The sequence below is a fragment of the Suricata suricatta genome, chromosome 12 (genome assembly GCF_006229205.1).
Source record: "Suricata suricatta isolate VVHF042 chromosome 12, meerkat_22Aug2017_6uvM2_HiC, whole genome shotgun sequence".
Classification (NCBI taxonomy): domain Eukaryota; kingdom Metazoa; phylum Chordata; class Mammalia; order Carnivora; family Herpestidae; genus Suricata; species Suricata suricatta.
In genome coordinates, this window is record NC_043711.1 from 39,382,085 (window position 1) to 39,395,147 (window position 13,063).

The 13,063-nt window shown below is 43.8% G+C and overlaps 1 protein-coding gene across 7 annotated transcripts in view; it reads right to left on the minus strand.

Moving 5' to 3' along the window:
* ITPR1 (inositol 1,4,5-trisphosphate receptor type 1) overlaps positions 1-13,063 on the minus strand; it is a 324,913-nt gene that overhangs the window by 144,826 nt on the left and 167,024 nt on the right. For all 7 annotated transcript variants that reach the window (XM_029918487.1, XM_029918486.1, XM_029918483.1 and 4 more), the window contains 7 exons: positions 10,540-10,678; positions 9,781-9,835; positions 7,479-7,644; positions 7,215-7,385; positions 6,642-6,707; positions 5,180-5,317; positions 1,341-1,466 (listed from right to left, as the gene is read on the minus strand). In XM_029918487.1, coding sequence (XP_029774347.1) covers positions 1,341-1,466; positions 5,180-5,317; positions 6,642-6,707; positions 7,215-7,385; positions 7,479-7,644; positions 9,781-9,835; positions 10,540-10,678 — 861 coding nt within the window. The remainder of the gene's footprint in view (positions 1-1,340; positions 1,467-5,179; positions 5,318-6,641; positions 6,708-7,214; positions 7,386-7,478; positions 7,645-9,780; positions 9,836-10,539; positions 10,679-13,063) is intronic.

A 13,063-nucleotide genomic window follows, 5' to 3' on the forward strand; every position in this document is an offset into this window, starting at 1 on the left:
ATCCTTCCTTTTATAATTAATGCTATTTGTATACCGTATAAGAAAACTTTGGGGGCATCTGGCTGTCTCAGTTGGAGGAGTCTGTTAACTGATCTTGATGTTGTGAGTTCGAGCCCAAGGTAAGGTGTAGAGCTTACTTAAAACTTAAAAAAATAAAAGAAAAAAAACCTTTGCTCTCCACAACTTCATCAAAATACTTTCCTGTTCCCTTCTAGAAGGTTTATTTTATGCTGTTTTTTTTTTTTTTTTTACCCAGAGTTATTGAGTGATAAAGTTTTATGTTTGGTATGAGGTAGGGGGCTTTCAACTTTTTATCTTTTGTCTCTTCTCTTCCTAACATAAAAAGTGTAGCCGTCCTTTCCTCCAAAGCTCCGGCAATACTAAGGAATATGTGAGTGTGTGTGTATTTACAAGGAGGTCCTTTGTAGACTTATACAAAGTCAAAAATTAGAGCTTGCCTACATGTCTATTAATATGGAAATGGCTTTTAAAAAGTTAAAGCCATACTAGGGAATGCCAAGTAGCCATCAAAAATTCTCATCAAAAATGGGAAAAATTTATCTATCTCTGACTTGCAAAGACAGCCACAATGTATTAAGCAAAAAAAGCAAACTGCTAAGTGTAGTGTATGCAACAGTTTTTCTTTAAAAAAAAATGTGTAGCACATACTTTAAAAACATATTTGACAAACTAAAGTATAACACAGTTATGTTTCATATGACCATCATGTGTATTTGTATGTACCTAATGTATTATGTATTACATTACATACACAGAAAATTTAGTGCATGACCTCAGGAGGGTGTGGCTAGGGAGTGAGAATTAACAACAAACGTTAAGAAAAAAATACAGGGACGCCTGGGTGGCTCAGTCGGTTAAGCGTCCAGCTTCAGCTCAGGTCATGATCTCACGGTTCGTGGGTTCGAGCCCCACGTCGGGCTCTGTGCTGACAGCTAGCTCAGAGCCTGGAGCCTGCTTCAGATTCTGTGTCTTCCTCTCTCTCTGGCCCTCCCCTGCTTGCATTGTCTCTCTCTCAAAAATAAATAAAAGACATAAAAAAAATTTTTAAAAAAGAAAGAAAAAGTATTTCCTTTAAAAAAAAGAAAAAAATACAAATGTATCTTACCTTGCCCTAACACCTCCTCCTCCCTTTCATTTTCTCCCCGAGAAAGAAGGGGAGTATTTCTGTCCTCCTGAGAGATGGTCCAAATGTTCTACTTGGAATGAATGTTGCTTTATAACAAGTCCCCGCGGTCACAACAGCAAAAGAGCCACCTGTTCCTCTTAGTGTCTCGCACCCTCCTCCCCTCACAGATGTCCAGACAGGCCTTAAGTCTTACCCCTGGGTTGAGAAACAGGTTTATGTGTTTGTGTAGCAAGGCTTGATTCTGCTGGTTGCCTGCACAGAAATTCTGCAGAAATTCATGAGCCAGCCTCATTATCTCCTGCATTTTGGTATCTTCAGCCTGTGTGGAAGGAGGGAGATGAAAAAGCAATTGAAAATGGGCTAAGCAGTAGACAAGAGAAAGTCAGCAGAGACGACACTCATCTCTAGGCCAGGAGGTCTGGTTCTATGATATGCTCATCACCGGCTGAGTGGCTTCTGGTCCAGGTACATGCCGAGGACCTGTGCTGTAAAGATCCTGGGGTTCCGCGTCACTGACAGTGAAAGACGCCAGTAACTTATTCAGTTCTCCTATATTCTCTCCCACTAACCTTGGGCGGATATAAAAAGATGCGGTTCGGGAAAAATGCAGTACAGAGTGGAAGCTGAGAGGAAGCCTCTGGGATTCCATTTCCAGCAGTGGCTCAAACTTCTGAAATGCCCGCTTCTGAGAACAGAGTGACAGCGCAGCAGTGGCCGACCGCCCAGCTCTCGGGCTCACTCTCCTTAAGCCGCCTCACACGTGTAGGCATCGATTTTTGGCAGGGGAGCACAGGATAGAGTGGGAATCTCTTAGATTGTAAATATGGGCAAATAGACCTGCCACCTTCCTTCCCTTGTCCTCTCTGGCTCATTTCCCCATCTGCCAAATAGGGAGAATACCAGCCCCAAGGCATGTCAACATCTGACCATGCAATTCTTATTCTTCCTATAGTAAAAGTATATACTGTACCCAGTATTTATAAAGTGTCAGATGCTCTATAAGACAAATGCATGAAACCTATTGCCATTTTGCCCAATTCTAAACAGGCCGACATTGAAATATAGTAAATATGAAAGGGAAGTTCCAAAAACGGAAGCATTCTCCTATTCGCTGAGTCCACATAATCTCCCGACATCTTCTCACATATAGCACCTCATTTCAGAGGCCAGTGAGCACTGTAGGCTCCGAAACCAGACTGCTTAGCTCTTACCCCAGATCTACCATCACTAGCTGTGGGACGTTGGGCAAGTTACTTAGCCCTTCAGGGCCTCTGTCTCCACATCTATAAAATGGAGATAAGAAAAATGCACACTTCATACAGTTGCTCTGAAGATTAAATGAGAAAACCCAGGTCAAGTGCTTAAATAATAATTAATCAGCAAATATTAGCTACTGGTGCTGGTCTAGACCAAGGGTCAGACATATTTTGTGGCTTTATGGATCAAAAAGCAAACGAGGGGACTTTATACAGGTACTACTAAAGATGTTACTATTTTAAAATGCTAACAATCACTCTTAGCTACTGTGCCGTATAAAAACAGTCAGCAGACTGGATGTGGTTCAGGTCTGCCCGTTTGCCCACCCTGGTCTAGACAATAACCCTGGGAGAAATCAGGACGCATCTGTCAGAACAACCGACAGAAGGAATGCGAGCTACCAGCTTTGAGCATCAAAAACAGAAGCATGTAAGAGGACCTTCATAGCAAATCCCATAGAACAGAGTGGATGCTACATTTGTCTTCTACTAACAGGGAAAGTGGCAAAACCCAGAGGCCCCAGGACAGAGAGACCCTGCTGGTTGTCGGCAGTAATCTCCAACAGTTCCGTACTCTTTCACTTCTTTGGCCCAAAGGACAATCTTCTGGGGCTCATGGAAACTAAAGGCTTCATCATGTGAAATGGATTTTTACAAGGCAGGTAAGCAATAAAGACTCCACATAATAAGAGAGTATCTGATGGTAGGAATTCTTCCACTGTTCTCCCACAACGAGATATCTGTACCCATCCCAAATCAAACACACACACACACACACACACACACACACACACACACACAATGTTCTATCCCAATCCCAGGTGAATCATGTCTCCTGTTACTTTAATACTACTCTATGAAGGGATCTCTTTCTTTTTTTTTTTTTTAATTTTTTTATGTCTTTTATTTATTTTTGAGGGACAGAGAGAGACAGCGCAAGCAGGGGAGGGTCAGAGAGAGAGGAAGACACAGAATCTGAAGACAGGCTCCAGGCTCTGAGCTAGCTGTCAGCACAGAGCCTGACGCGGGGCTCAAACCCACAACCGTGAGATCATGACCTGAGCTGAAGCCGGCCGCTCAACCGACTGAGCCACCCAGGCGCCCCAGGGATCTCTTTCTTTAAGAAAATGGATGAAATCATAAGGCAAAGATATGGCCAGCAAACTACTTTCTCACCTTCTTTACACTTAGCAAGGTAGTTCAGCTTGCTGGTTCTAGTCCACATGTCAGCCAAGTTTGGATGACAAGCACATTTAAATTCAAGGTATATTCAAGTTAGTTAAGTTCCTGACCTATCAGAGAAATTAAATAAAATGTAATTTGTGGCTGCTGAAAGGCTTGACTAGGCTGACTCACAGGGGTTCCATGACTGTGGTGGCGGCCTTTGCCGAGAATTTCCCTGAACGCAGGGGAGCAGGTACAAGTGATATCCAGGGAAGATAAGGTACAGCAATCAGGGCCTCAGCCTGCAGTCGAGCAAGCTGGCTCTGCTACATACCGCTGGGCCTTCCAGGGAAGGTAGTGAACCTCTGGTCAGCCTTCCCTAAAATAGGGCTACTAATAGTAAGGGCACCTAGGTAACTCAGTCAGTTAAGCATCCAACTTCAGCTCAGGTCATGAGTTTACAGTCCTGCTTTGGATTCTTGTCTCCCTCTCTCTCTTGCCTCTCCCCCGCTCTTGCCTTGTCTCTCACTGTCTCTCAAAAATAAATAAACGTTGGGGCACCTGGGTGGCTCAGTCGGCTGGCTTCTGCTCAGGTCATGATCTCATAGTTCGTGGGTTCGAGCCCCGCATCAGGCTCTGTGCTGACAGCGAACCCAGAACCTGGAGCCTGCTTCAGATTCTGTGTCTCCCTCTCTCTCTGACCCTCCCCTGCTCACACTGTCTCTCTCTGTCTCTCAAAAATAAATAAAAAACATTTTAAAAAATAAAAAAAATAAAATAAAATGGGGCTACTGACGGTATGACCTATCTCAAGTGCTGTCCTAAGGATTAAATGAACGGGTGAATGAAGAGGACTCAGGGCGGTGCCTGGCACCCCTCCAAGCACTAGCAGTGAGTTTTCTTTAGCCAACTCTTCACCAGCAAGTCTCTCTGGAAGGCACTGGTGAACTCATGAGATTAAGTCCAGCCCAGGGACTCTCAACTTCCCCCAGCCTCAGTTTCCTCATCTGTCAAGTGGGAACCCCATGACAACTGTGCAGGGCTTCTGAAAGTGCCCTGTCAGGCTGCCAAGCACAGAGCACTCCCTACTTCCCTAAATCCTATCATGGTCAGTGACAAATGCTGGCACGAAAAAATGGGACAGAGTCTAACTTCTAACAACAGAAAAGAGGACTTGGAGCAAAGTATCCCTTGATAGAGCCAAATATTTAACCAGAAATCAGCACACTGCTGAGGACCTCAAAAGTGGGCAAGCCCCATGTTCCCGCATGCACTTGGTAATTTGCAGAAGACACAGTACACAGCACAAGCCCATGAGCAGATATAGCTGGGTCCACCTGACTTTGCATCCAGTGCACGTAGGAGCAAGTAGAGAATCAATGGACTCTTATTTCTTCATAGAATCTTAAAATTGGAGTCAGGTTACAAGTGGCTGTATTTTATAAGGCCCCTGCATCAGTTTCGTGCTAGTTACCTACAATTGCCTTATGTTCACCATCACCACATCCGCTCCACGTCTCCACCATTGCTATCCAGACCGTGGAAGGTTTCGGAAAATGTGGGGACCCGCCCCTGCCCGGGGAGCAGCCGCCGCTGCGGGAGGGGGACTCACTTTCTCATAGGGGATCTGGAGCAGCTCCAGCACCACGGCGTGAGCGCCCATGTTCCGGAGCAGACGCTGCTGCTGCTTCTTGCTCTTCCTCACAGTGGCGCTCTCCTGAACGCAGAGTTTGCTGAGCCGAATCAGAATCTGTCAAAAAGAGAGACTCAAAGTGTGTACCTATAGCCAACATCTCAGTTCTGAGATCCAAAATCTAGTGCGTCGAAAACGGTCAGTGAAGGTGCGCTGTGTGTGCGAAATCGGCTCATGGTAAATATGATGTGTTCTCAGGCCCTTCCAAAGAGCTTGCCATGTGAGGTGATGGATGTGTTCATTAACCTTGTGGTCATCACTTCACAGAGTGTGTCTCTCAAGTTATTGTATGTCATACTTTAGCAAGATTACTGTTTTTGGTCAATTATATTCCCGTAAAGCCTGAAAAAATTATTTTTAAAAAAATGAAATAAACTTCAGAAAACTGGTAAGCATAACTGAGAAAAAATTGTAGGCGCTGATCGTGGGCAGGGAGGCAGAAGTGATCACAACATATTCAACACCTTAAATATGCGAGATTCCTCCGATATGTAGTATCCCTTAAGCACATCAAACTAAATCTACACATGGATAAGAACCTGCCCTTCCAGAATACAAAGTGGATTATGTCTTCAACCCAAAGTGGGATAATTTCTGAAAGATCTCCAGGGACACCTGGGTGGCTCAGGTTAAGCATCTGACTCTTGACTTTGGCTAAGGACATGATCTTATGGTTTGTGAGATCAAGCCCTGTGTCAGGCTCCACAATGACTGTGCAGAGCCTGCTTGGGATTCTCTCTCTCCCTCAGTCTCTGCCCACTCCTCCTTGCATGTGCATGCGCTCTCTCTCTCTCTCTCTTTCTCTCTCTCTCAAAATAAGTAAACTTTAAAAGGAAGGAAGAGAGAAAGGGAGGAAGAAAGGAAAGAAGGAATATCGATCTCCTAAAATAGTGAGACTCCACATCACTGCCAAGGACTTGGGAAGAGTTGGCTCTAGGCTAAAAAAATCAAAATCAAAAATTGAAAACAATAAAACAAATACAAAGCTCCCGACCTTCCAACTGTGAGCCATCCTAGGCAAAGATTTTTAAAGAACTAGAGCCCTCACTAGTGGACACTATGTGCCAGCCACGGACATAAAGGCTTGGCAATTCTATCAATTAATCCTTTGGTCAATTATAAACCTTCAGAATCACAGGTGCTGGCTATACCTCTAAAAGGTGAGAAAACTGAGGGCACACAAAGAGTAAGCAGCAGAGGATAATTTGAACCCAGATTTGACCCTAAAACCCATGCACTTAACCTCTGGGAGACTTTTTTCCTCTGTTAAACTTTACCTGAAGAAAAAAGTTGAAGTGTTTGCATCTTCAGGTTGGCTCTCACCAACTCTCTCTCCTTAGATAATTAATACACAAGGAAAAAGAGCAGTGGGACCACTCACCTCTTTTACCACCCTGTAATTGTAGCTGCTGGTGCTCTCATGCTTCTGTGACTTGTTATTCCCCTCCTAGGGACCAAAATAAACGTAAATGTGGTTTGTTCAGCCCTTGGACTATATAGTCTGTGTGTTCGGATAGTCATCAGTGTATAGGAGACAATGGGAGTTTCTGCAGTTTCCTATAGTCACGTTGGGTTTAAGCCTGAGTCATTTGTTCATCTCCCTTCTGACTGACGGGATCTCCTGGATGTGGGAGAGGAGGGCGGGCCAGCCTACTGAGAACAGGCTCTTCCCAGGGAGGGGGGGAGGTGGGGGGGTCTGTAAGGGAAATCTGGGGCTCATCCACTCAACAACAACGTCTTTTCCCTGTGGTCCCAGGTGTCAGAGGAGAAGTAGCTACCGTTCCATTCTGCAGCTTATTTCCTGGGAATATGGCTGTTATTTTGCTACTTAACAAGCAGATCTCTTGAGAATTAAGTCATCCCATAATGTGCACTTTTACATGAAACCAGAGGAGGACATTCATTTGAGAAGCCCATCCATCTCCTCTGGCAGCGTGACCTGCATCTCACCCACCTCTGTTTTCTTATGTTCATTTTCACCAGAGACACCATCCATGGCCTCATCAGGGCCCTGCCCTTTGTATACCCAGAGCTCTGACTTTTCCACGATGGATCTCAACTGGTCCAAGTCTTGTTTGATCTGTTTGTAGTTGTCCACATCTTGGCTGGTAACAAGCAGCTGAACCTGAGCGAATGCAATGTGTCAGTGTCACCGCAGCCTCTTGGACAGCTGCTGCCAATGATACCCGCCCCCCCCTCCCAAACACACACCAGCTACCTGTTTGAAGGCCTGCAGGACCTCCTGTCTCTGACTGAAGTGCCGAAAGAGGAGCTGCAGAGCACCTGACACCAGGGGTGGGTAGTCGTGCATCGTCAAATGCAACAAGACTCGGAGGAAGGTTCTGCCGCCGTGGTCGTCCAAGTCCAGTGGCGTGTTCTCCTCACTGAAGGAGTGCGTGGAAGGGAAAGGCCAGATGAGCTACAAACACCCTTCTTTCACACATGTGGACCGAAACACACAGCTGCCAGTCAGAGTTCTATCCCCAAGGTCAACCTTGGGTGACCTGAGTTTTAGTAAGCTCCTGTAATAACACAGTCTTGTTTTAACCTCACCTGGTTTGTGAGTGGACCATGAGGAGGTCACAAGTGTCAAATTCTAAGCCAAAGTCCCTACCTTCCCACAGTGACAGGAACTGACTTTTTATCCAGATTTCCGACTCTCTGATTTGAATGTTCTTCTGCTGGGTCTCATCTATGGTTTGAGAATGGCACACTGATGTGTTTCTCCTAAATGAATAGTTTTATTTTTTTATTTAAGATGCTGTAATTCAGCACATGCCAAAACATCTGTGGTAAAGAACGGGCTTCTTTTCCTTTTCCTTTCCAGCTAACTGATGTCTTAGTTGACGCCAAGGCCCACTGATCAGGCACTTGGATGTTATGGCAGCGTCCGGTTTCCATCAAAGTACTGGAAAGACAACTCCCATGTTCTGACTTCCCAGGTCACAAATTGGTAGCAAACAGTCTGCAGACCCCACTTTGAAGAGTGTTCTTCAAACTGAGGTTAATGAGCAAATTGTCGGGGGTTATCTTAGTATCTGTGATAACCGTGTGTCACTTCCGTGATGAGAAAATTAATGAGCATGTCCTGGATCAAGTGGCAAACGACTGCAGAACTGAGCACTGCCACTCAATTTATTGCATCATTTGCCTATACTGTGTTCACCATCTAAGGAACCTTCATGTTAGCAGCCTAGCAAGAAAAGCACAGAGAGGATTTCCCATGAAAATACTGTATCTGTGCTACGTGCTCCAAAAAAGGTGTGAAGACAGTTCCCCTGCTGTGTCACTATCAGGAAAGTTGAGATACAGTAGAGCACACAAGAGTGTTATACTGAACTCAACATAGTCTTTTTTACAAAAACAAAATCTTTCATCATAATAAGTAATATTACTAATTCAAAATTCACAGGCTTTACATTAAGTGCTGGGGTAGACTGTTAATATTGGTGGCCCCCAAGAAGACAGACCCTACTCATATATATGCTCTTATGTAGGCCCCTCCCACACTGACAAGAAGCTCAGCCATGTGACTTTCTCTGACCAATAGCAAATCAGCAACAAGTACAAGCAAAGGCTTGATTAGTGTTTTACATGTTGGCTTGTGCTGTCGGGAATCTTTGCTCTCAGAGGCAGTCACCATGCTATAAAGAAGCCTAAGACAGTCATGTGTAAAGACAGAGGAAGGGAGGGATAAAGAGAGGTCCAGCCTTACAGACATTCCTACCAGGGGGCCAGAAATGTGAGTAAAGCCCCTTGGATGTGCCAGCCCCGGTCATCAGCCCACCATAGTCACACAATAGACTGAACAGTGACCAGCAGACAAACCAGCAAGCTTAGCTCTAGTCAACCCATCAAATTCTGAGAAGCAATAAAAGGATTAGTTTTTTAATCCACTGAATTTCTGTAGTTTATTATACAGCAAAGATAACTGAATCAAGCGTGTATATTAAAAGAACTAGGTGCATAAGGTATTTATACAAGCTTACAACTATTCAAGTCTGACAGGTATTTGGGTCTCATAATAATGTTTTAAATGAACGTTAAGTAATCCAATCTTTTAAAAAGGAAACCATACATTAATCTAACGTTAGGGACAGGTATGTTTTTGTTGCTGCTGTTGTTGCTGTTGTTGCATGGGCTCTAAAGAGCTCAGGGATAAAAAAAGTCGATCCACCACCAGCAGAAGCACATGACCTTGTTAACCTCACTCTGCTTTCAATACCCTTTTTCTTTCAACCCTATATTTCACCATTAAAGAAATTCTAGAATATGTGTATTTGGGGAAATCTACTTACATTCTTTCTATCCTCAGCAAGAAACACACACGCACACACACACACAACTAATATCATTCTGACCTGAGCACTAAAAGTTACAAAGATAGCCATAAAATAACCTAAATACAAAGACTAATCACTTCTTAGGAAAATGAAGGAAAAAGCCTTTCATAGTTATACAAAAGGAGGCTTCCCCATCTTAGAACCACCTACAAAAATGAACACTGAAAATATACTTTCCTTCCTCCAAAGATGCCTTCTGCTTGCTCTTCAATGTGTTCAAAGTCAAGAGTACCTGAAAATTTAGAGAACACAGCTTCAGGTGCAGAAAGGTCTAAAAAAACAAACCCACGATGTTAGTAAACTTTCCCCAAAGTAGCCTTGCCCCTGCCCGTAGGTTAACCTCAAGTCTTCTAGAATCTTATACTGCAAAGCAGTGAAGCCAGATCAATTCAGATCATACTGTCCAGTGGCTCTGGCATGTAGCGTTCCACAATTCTGCCAATTTCCTACCCACTCACGATCATGATCCCCTGAGTAGAACAGAGTCATGACCTCACGCCAAGGAAGCTCAGGCCCTAACAGGGGACTAGGTCTACTAACAACACCCTCCCCCTTATCCCTCACCACTGTATCCTGGGCAGGGGAAAACTTCCACCACGACCAAAAGTTGCTAGAGGACAATAAATTTTCTTAGAGTGTTATGTTTTGTTTTTTTGACATTTCATGTAACTACAACACTAGAACCCTCAGATGTCATACGACTAAGATACTTCAAGGTGGAAGGAAAGAAGACCTAACTAACCCAAAGAGATCCAAACTCTTTTAATTATTCCTCTGCTCAAAAAGGGGAACTCCCAGGATTTTGTTCTAAATTACAATAATATTCAAAATATTCACATTTTACCCTTTTTTTGTAGCATGTACTGTTTGAATTCCCAGTTTTTATTAGACCCACATCCCATTCTATGGCTGAAATCCCATTCTGGAATCACTAACCTGGTACATTACTTGGCCCCTCTTGGCTGCTGCTCCCGGAGGATGTTTCTGAAGTCTGGGAATTGCTTTCATCAAATTCTCGCTTAAATATACACAGGAGGCAGGAGATCCTATAATCCAACCTCACATTCAAAATAAACTAAAGATTCAAGTGGAAATGAAAACAGATTGGTTACATTAGCATACCACCTGTAACATTGTGCCAAGCCACTGCACTCTGGCTGAGCCTGGCATCTATTGTATCAATTACCTTAAACATTAAGTGAGCCAAATATATGGCTTAGACTTCAACAGTTACTTCAACAACAGACTTTCATGGGGTCTGTCAAATGTGTCTGCAGCACCTTCACATCTGAACTTCAGCATCCCAATAATTAACTTAATAATTTGACCAATAAATCACTATTTACTCCATCCATCCTCTATAAAACATTACTTTATTTCAACAAATATTAAATGCCCACTCTGGTTTTTGAGAAGGGTGATGTAGGCTGCTTTGATTTAAACAAATTAAGAGGGAAAAATATGTTTTTACTACCAGAGATTAGCTTGGTTATTTTTCATTTCTGATGGTTTCCTTTGATTTATATACCAACTCTCCGTTTCCCTCTTCATTCATTTTCTATAATCCTTTGCCCTCTACTCCAACCCAAGGTTACCTTCCCTATAATTGTTGCTAGAGTCAAAAAGAACAATCAACTCTTGACATGTTTTGAGGACCTTACTGACATTCTCCTTTCCATTCTCTCCTCGTCCATGTCTTGTTCTCATGGTGACCTTACCCAATCCGTGGGGCAGTCATCTCTCCCAGACTGGACACTACCTGCGCCTGCCTTCCAAGCTCTTGGTCATTGTTTCCTACTTACTACTGGATATCCCATTTGGTTTCCTTCGAGAGTCTCAAACTCAGAATTGTACAAAACTACAACGTCAGTCCTGCCTAGGTCGCCTCATCCTCAGTCAACCTCAGTAAGTCTACTCCTCCTTCTATGATACACACATCTAATCAGTGCCCACGTCCTGCTGGCTCCCCCTCTACCACTTCTGGGTCTCTCCTGACCATCACTGACCCTTGCTCACATCCTCCTGGTCTCCTGCCTGGCCATACCAGATCCACCTCCCAAAGGGGCTTCCTCTTAGGTCAGTCCCCTACAGAAAAACTCTCAAAGGCTCGCCACAAAATAAAATCCTAACAGTTTAGTCACCCAGAGCACTCTAGTACCTGGTCTGGTCCTCCTTTCCAACATATTTTTGATGACCTCCACACACTCTATGTCCCTGGCCAAGGAGAGTTGTTATTGGCCCATGTGATGTCATACCCTGGTCTGACCTGCTCTAAGTTAGAGAAGACTTGAAAATGTCCCCTGGTTTCTAAACTACAATTCCTTATCAGGCTTAAAAGCACATGTAATATCCGATGTCTTCTATAAAAACCTTCTCCAGTGCTTACTAAATGAGATCCCATGACCCATCCTTGTTTCCCAGGAGAACACTTTCCTCACAGTTTTATCTTCCACACAGACACAGCTTCATCACACCTTATTTTCCCAGTAGACTATCTATATCTCTAGGAAGATACAGTACCTGCCCAAATTATCTGTGCACTCCTCCCAGTGCCCAGCAAACCACCTTGCATATGAGAGAGGGTCAGTAAGCATTTATTCAAACAATGAATCCATCAACTAACTGCTGTCTGTTCTTAGATGGCTACAGGAGAGGACCTCAAGGTATCATCAGGTTTTACAGTGCATCACTTTTTTTTCCTTTGAGAGAGAGCACAAGCAGGGATGGGGCAGAAAGGAGAGGGATGCATAACCCAGGGCTAAGAAGCCCTGCACAACTTTAGGTCAGTTCTAAGCTCAATGCGGTTTCTTCCTAAGTCATTCTTACAGCCTTAAATATTTGAGGACTCTAATTGATGTTTTCAAACTACTGGTAAAATGTGATTTCAGATTCAAAAAACAAATTAAGTCTATAAACATTTATAATCATCTACTACAAGTCCTGGGATTGGGATTAGGGACCATGGGATAAAAGACATAAGTGCTAACCGTATTCTATTCGTTAAGGAGCAAATGACTTTGTTGATGAAGAATAATGACCTATGAACAGGAAGAGGAAAACACAGAATGTTGGGAGATCAGGAGGGTTCTCGTACCTAAGACCGATCCCTGCATTCAGGAGACTGGCTCCCGGACCTCCTTTTGCCCATGCAGGGACTTTACTCATGCAATTATCCTGTCTCTCCTGTGTCAACAACTTGTCCCTCTCTACCTGACCATTCCATTCAGCATACAAGCTTGCTATAATCTCCCAAGTTAAAAATACTACAACAAAAACTTCCTGTTACCAACAATCACTCTTCAGTCACTTCCCCACCTCTCTGTGCCTTATTTGTACTTACTCCCCCGATTCATCTTCTCCCATTACCTCTTGAACCCAATGTATTCCAAAACTTGCCAAGTGTACTCCCACTTTAGGGTCGTCTGTTATTCCCTCCACCTCAGAGACTTTTCCCAGATCA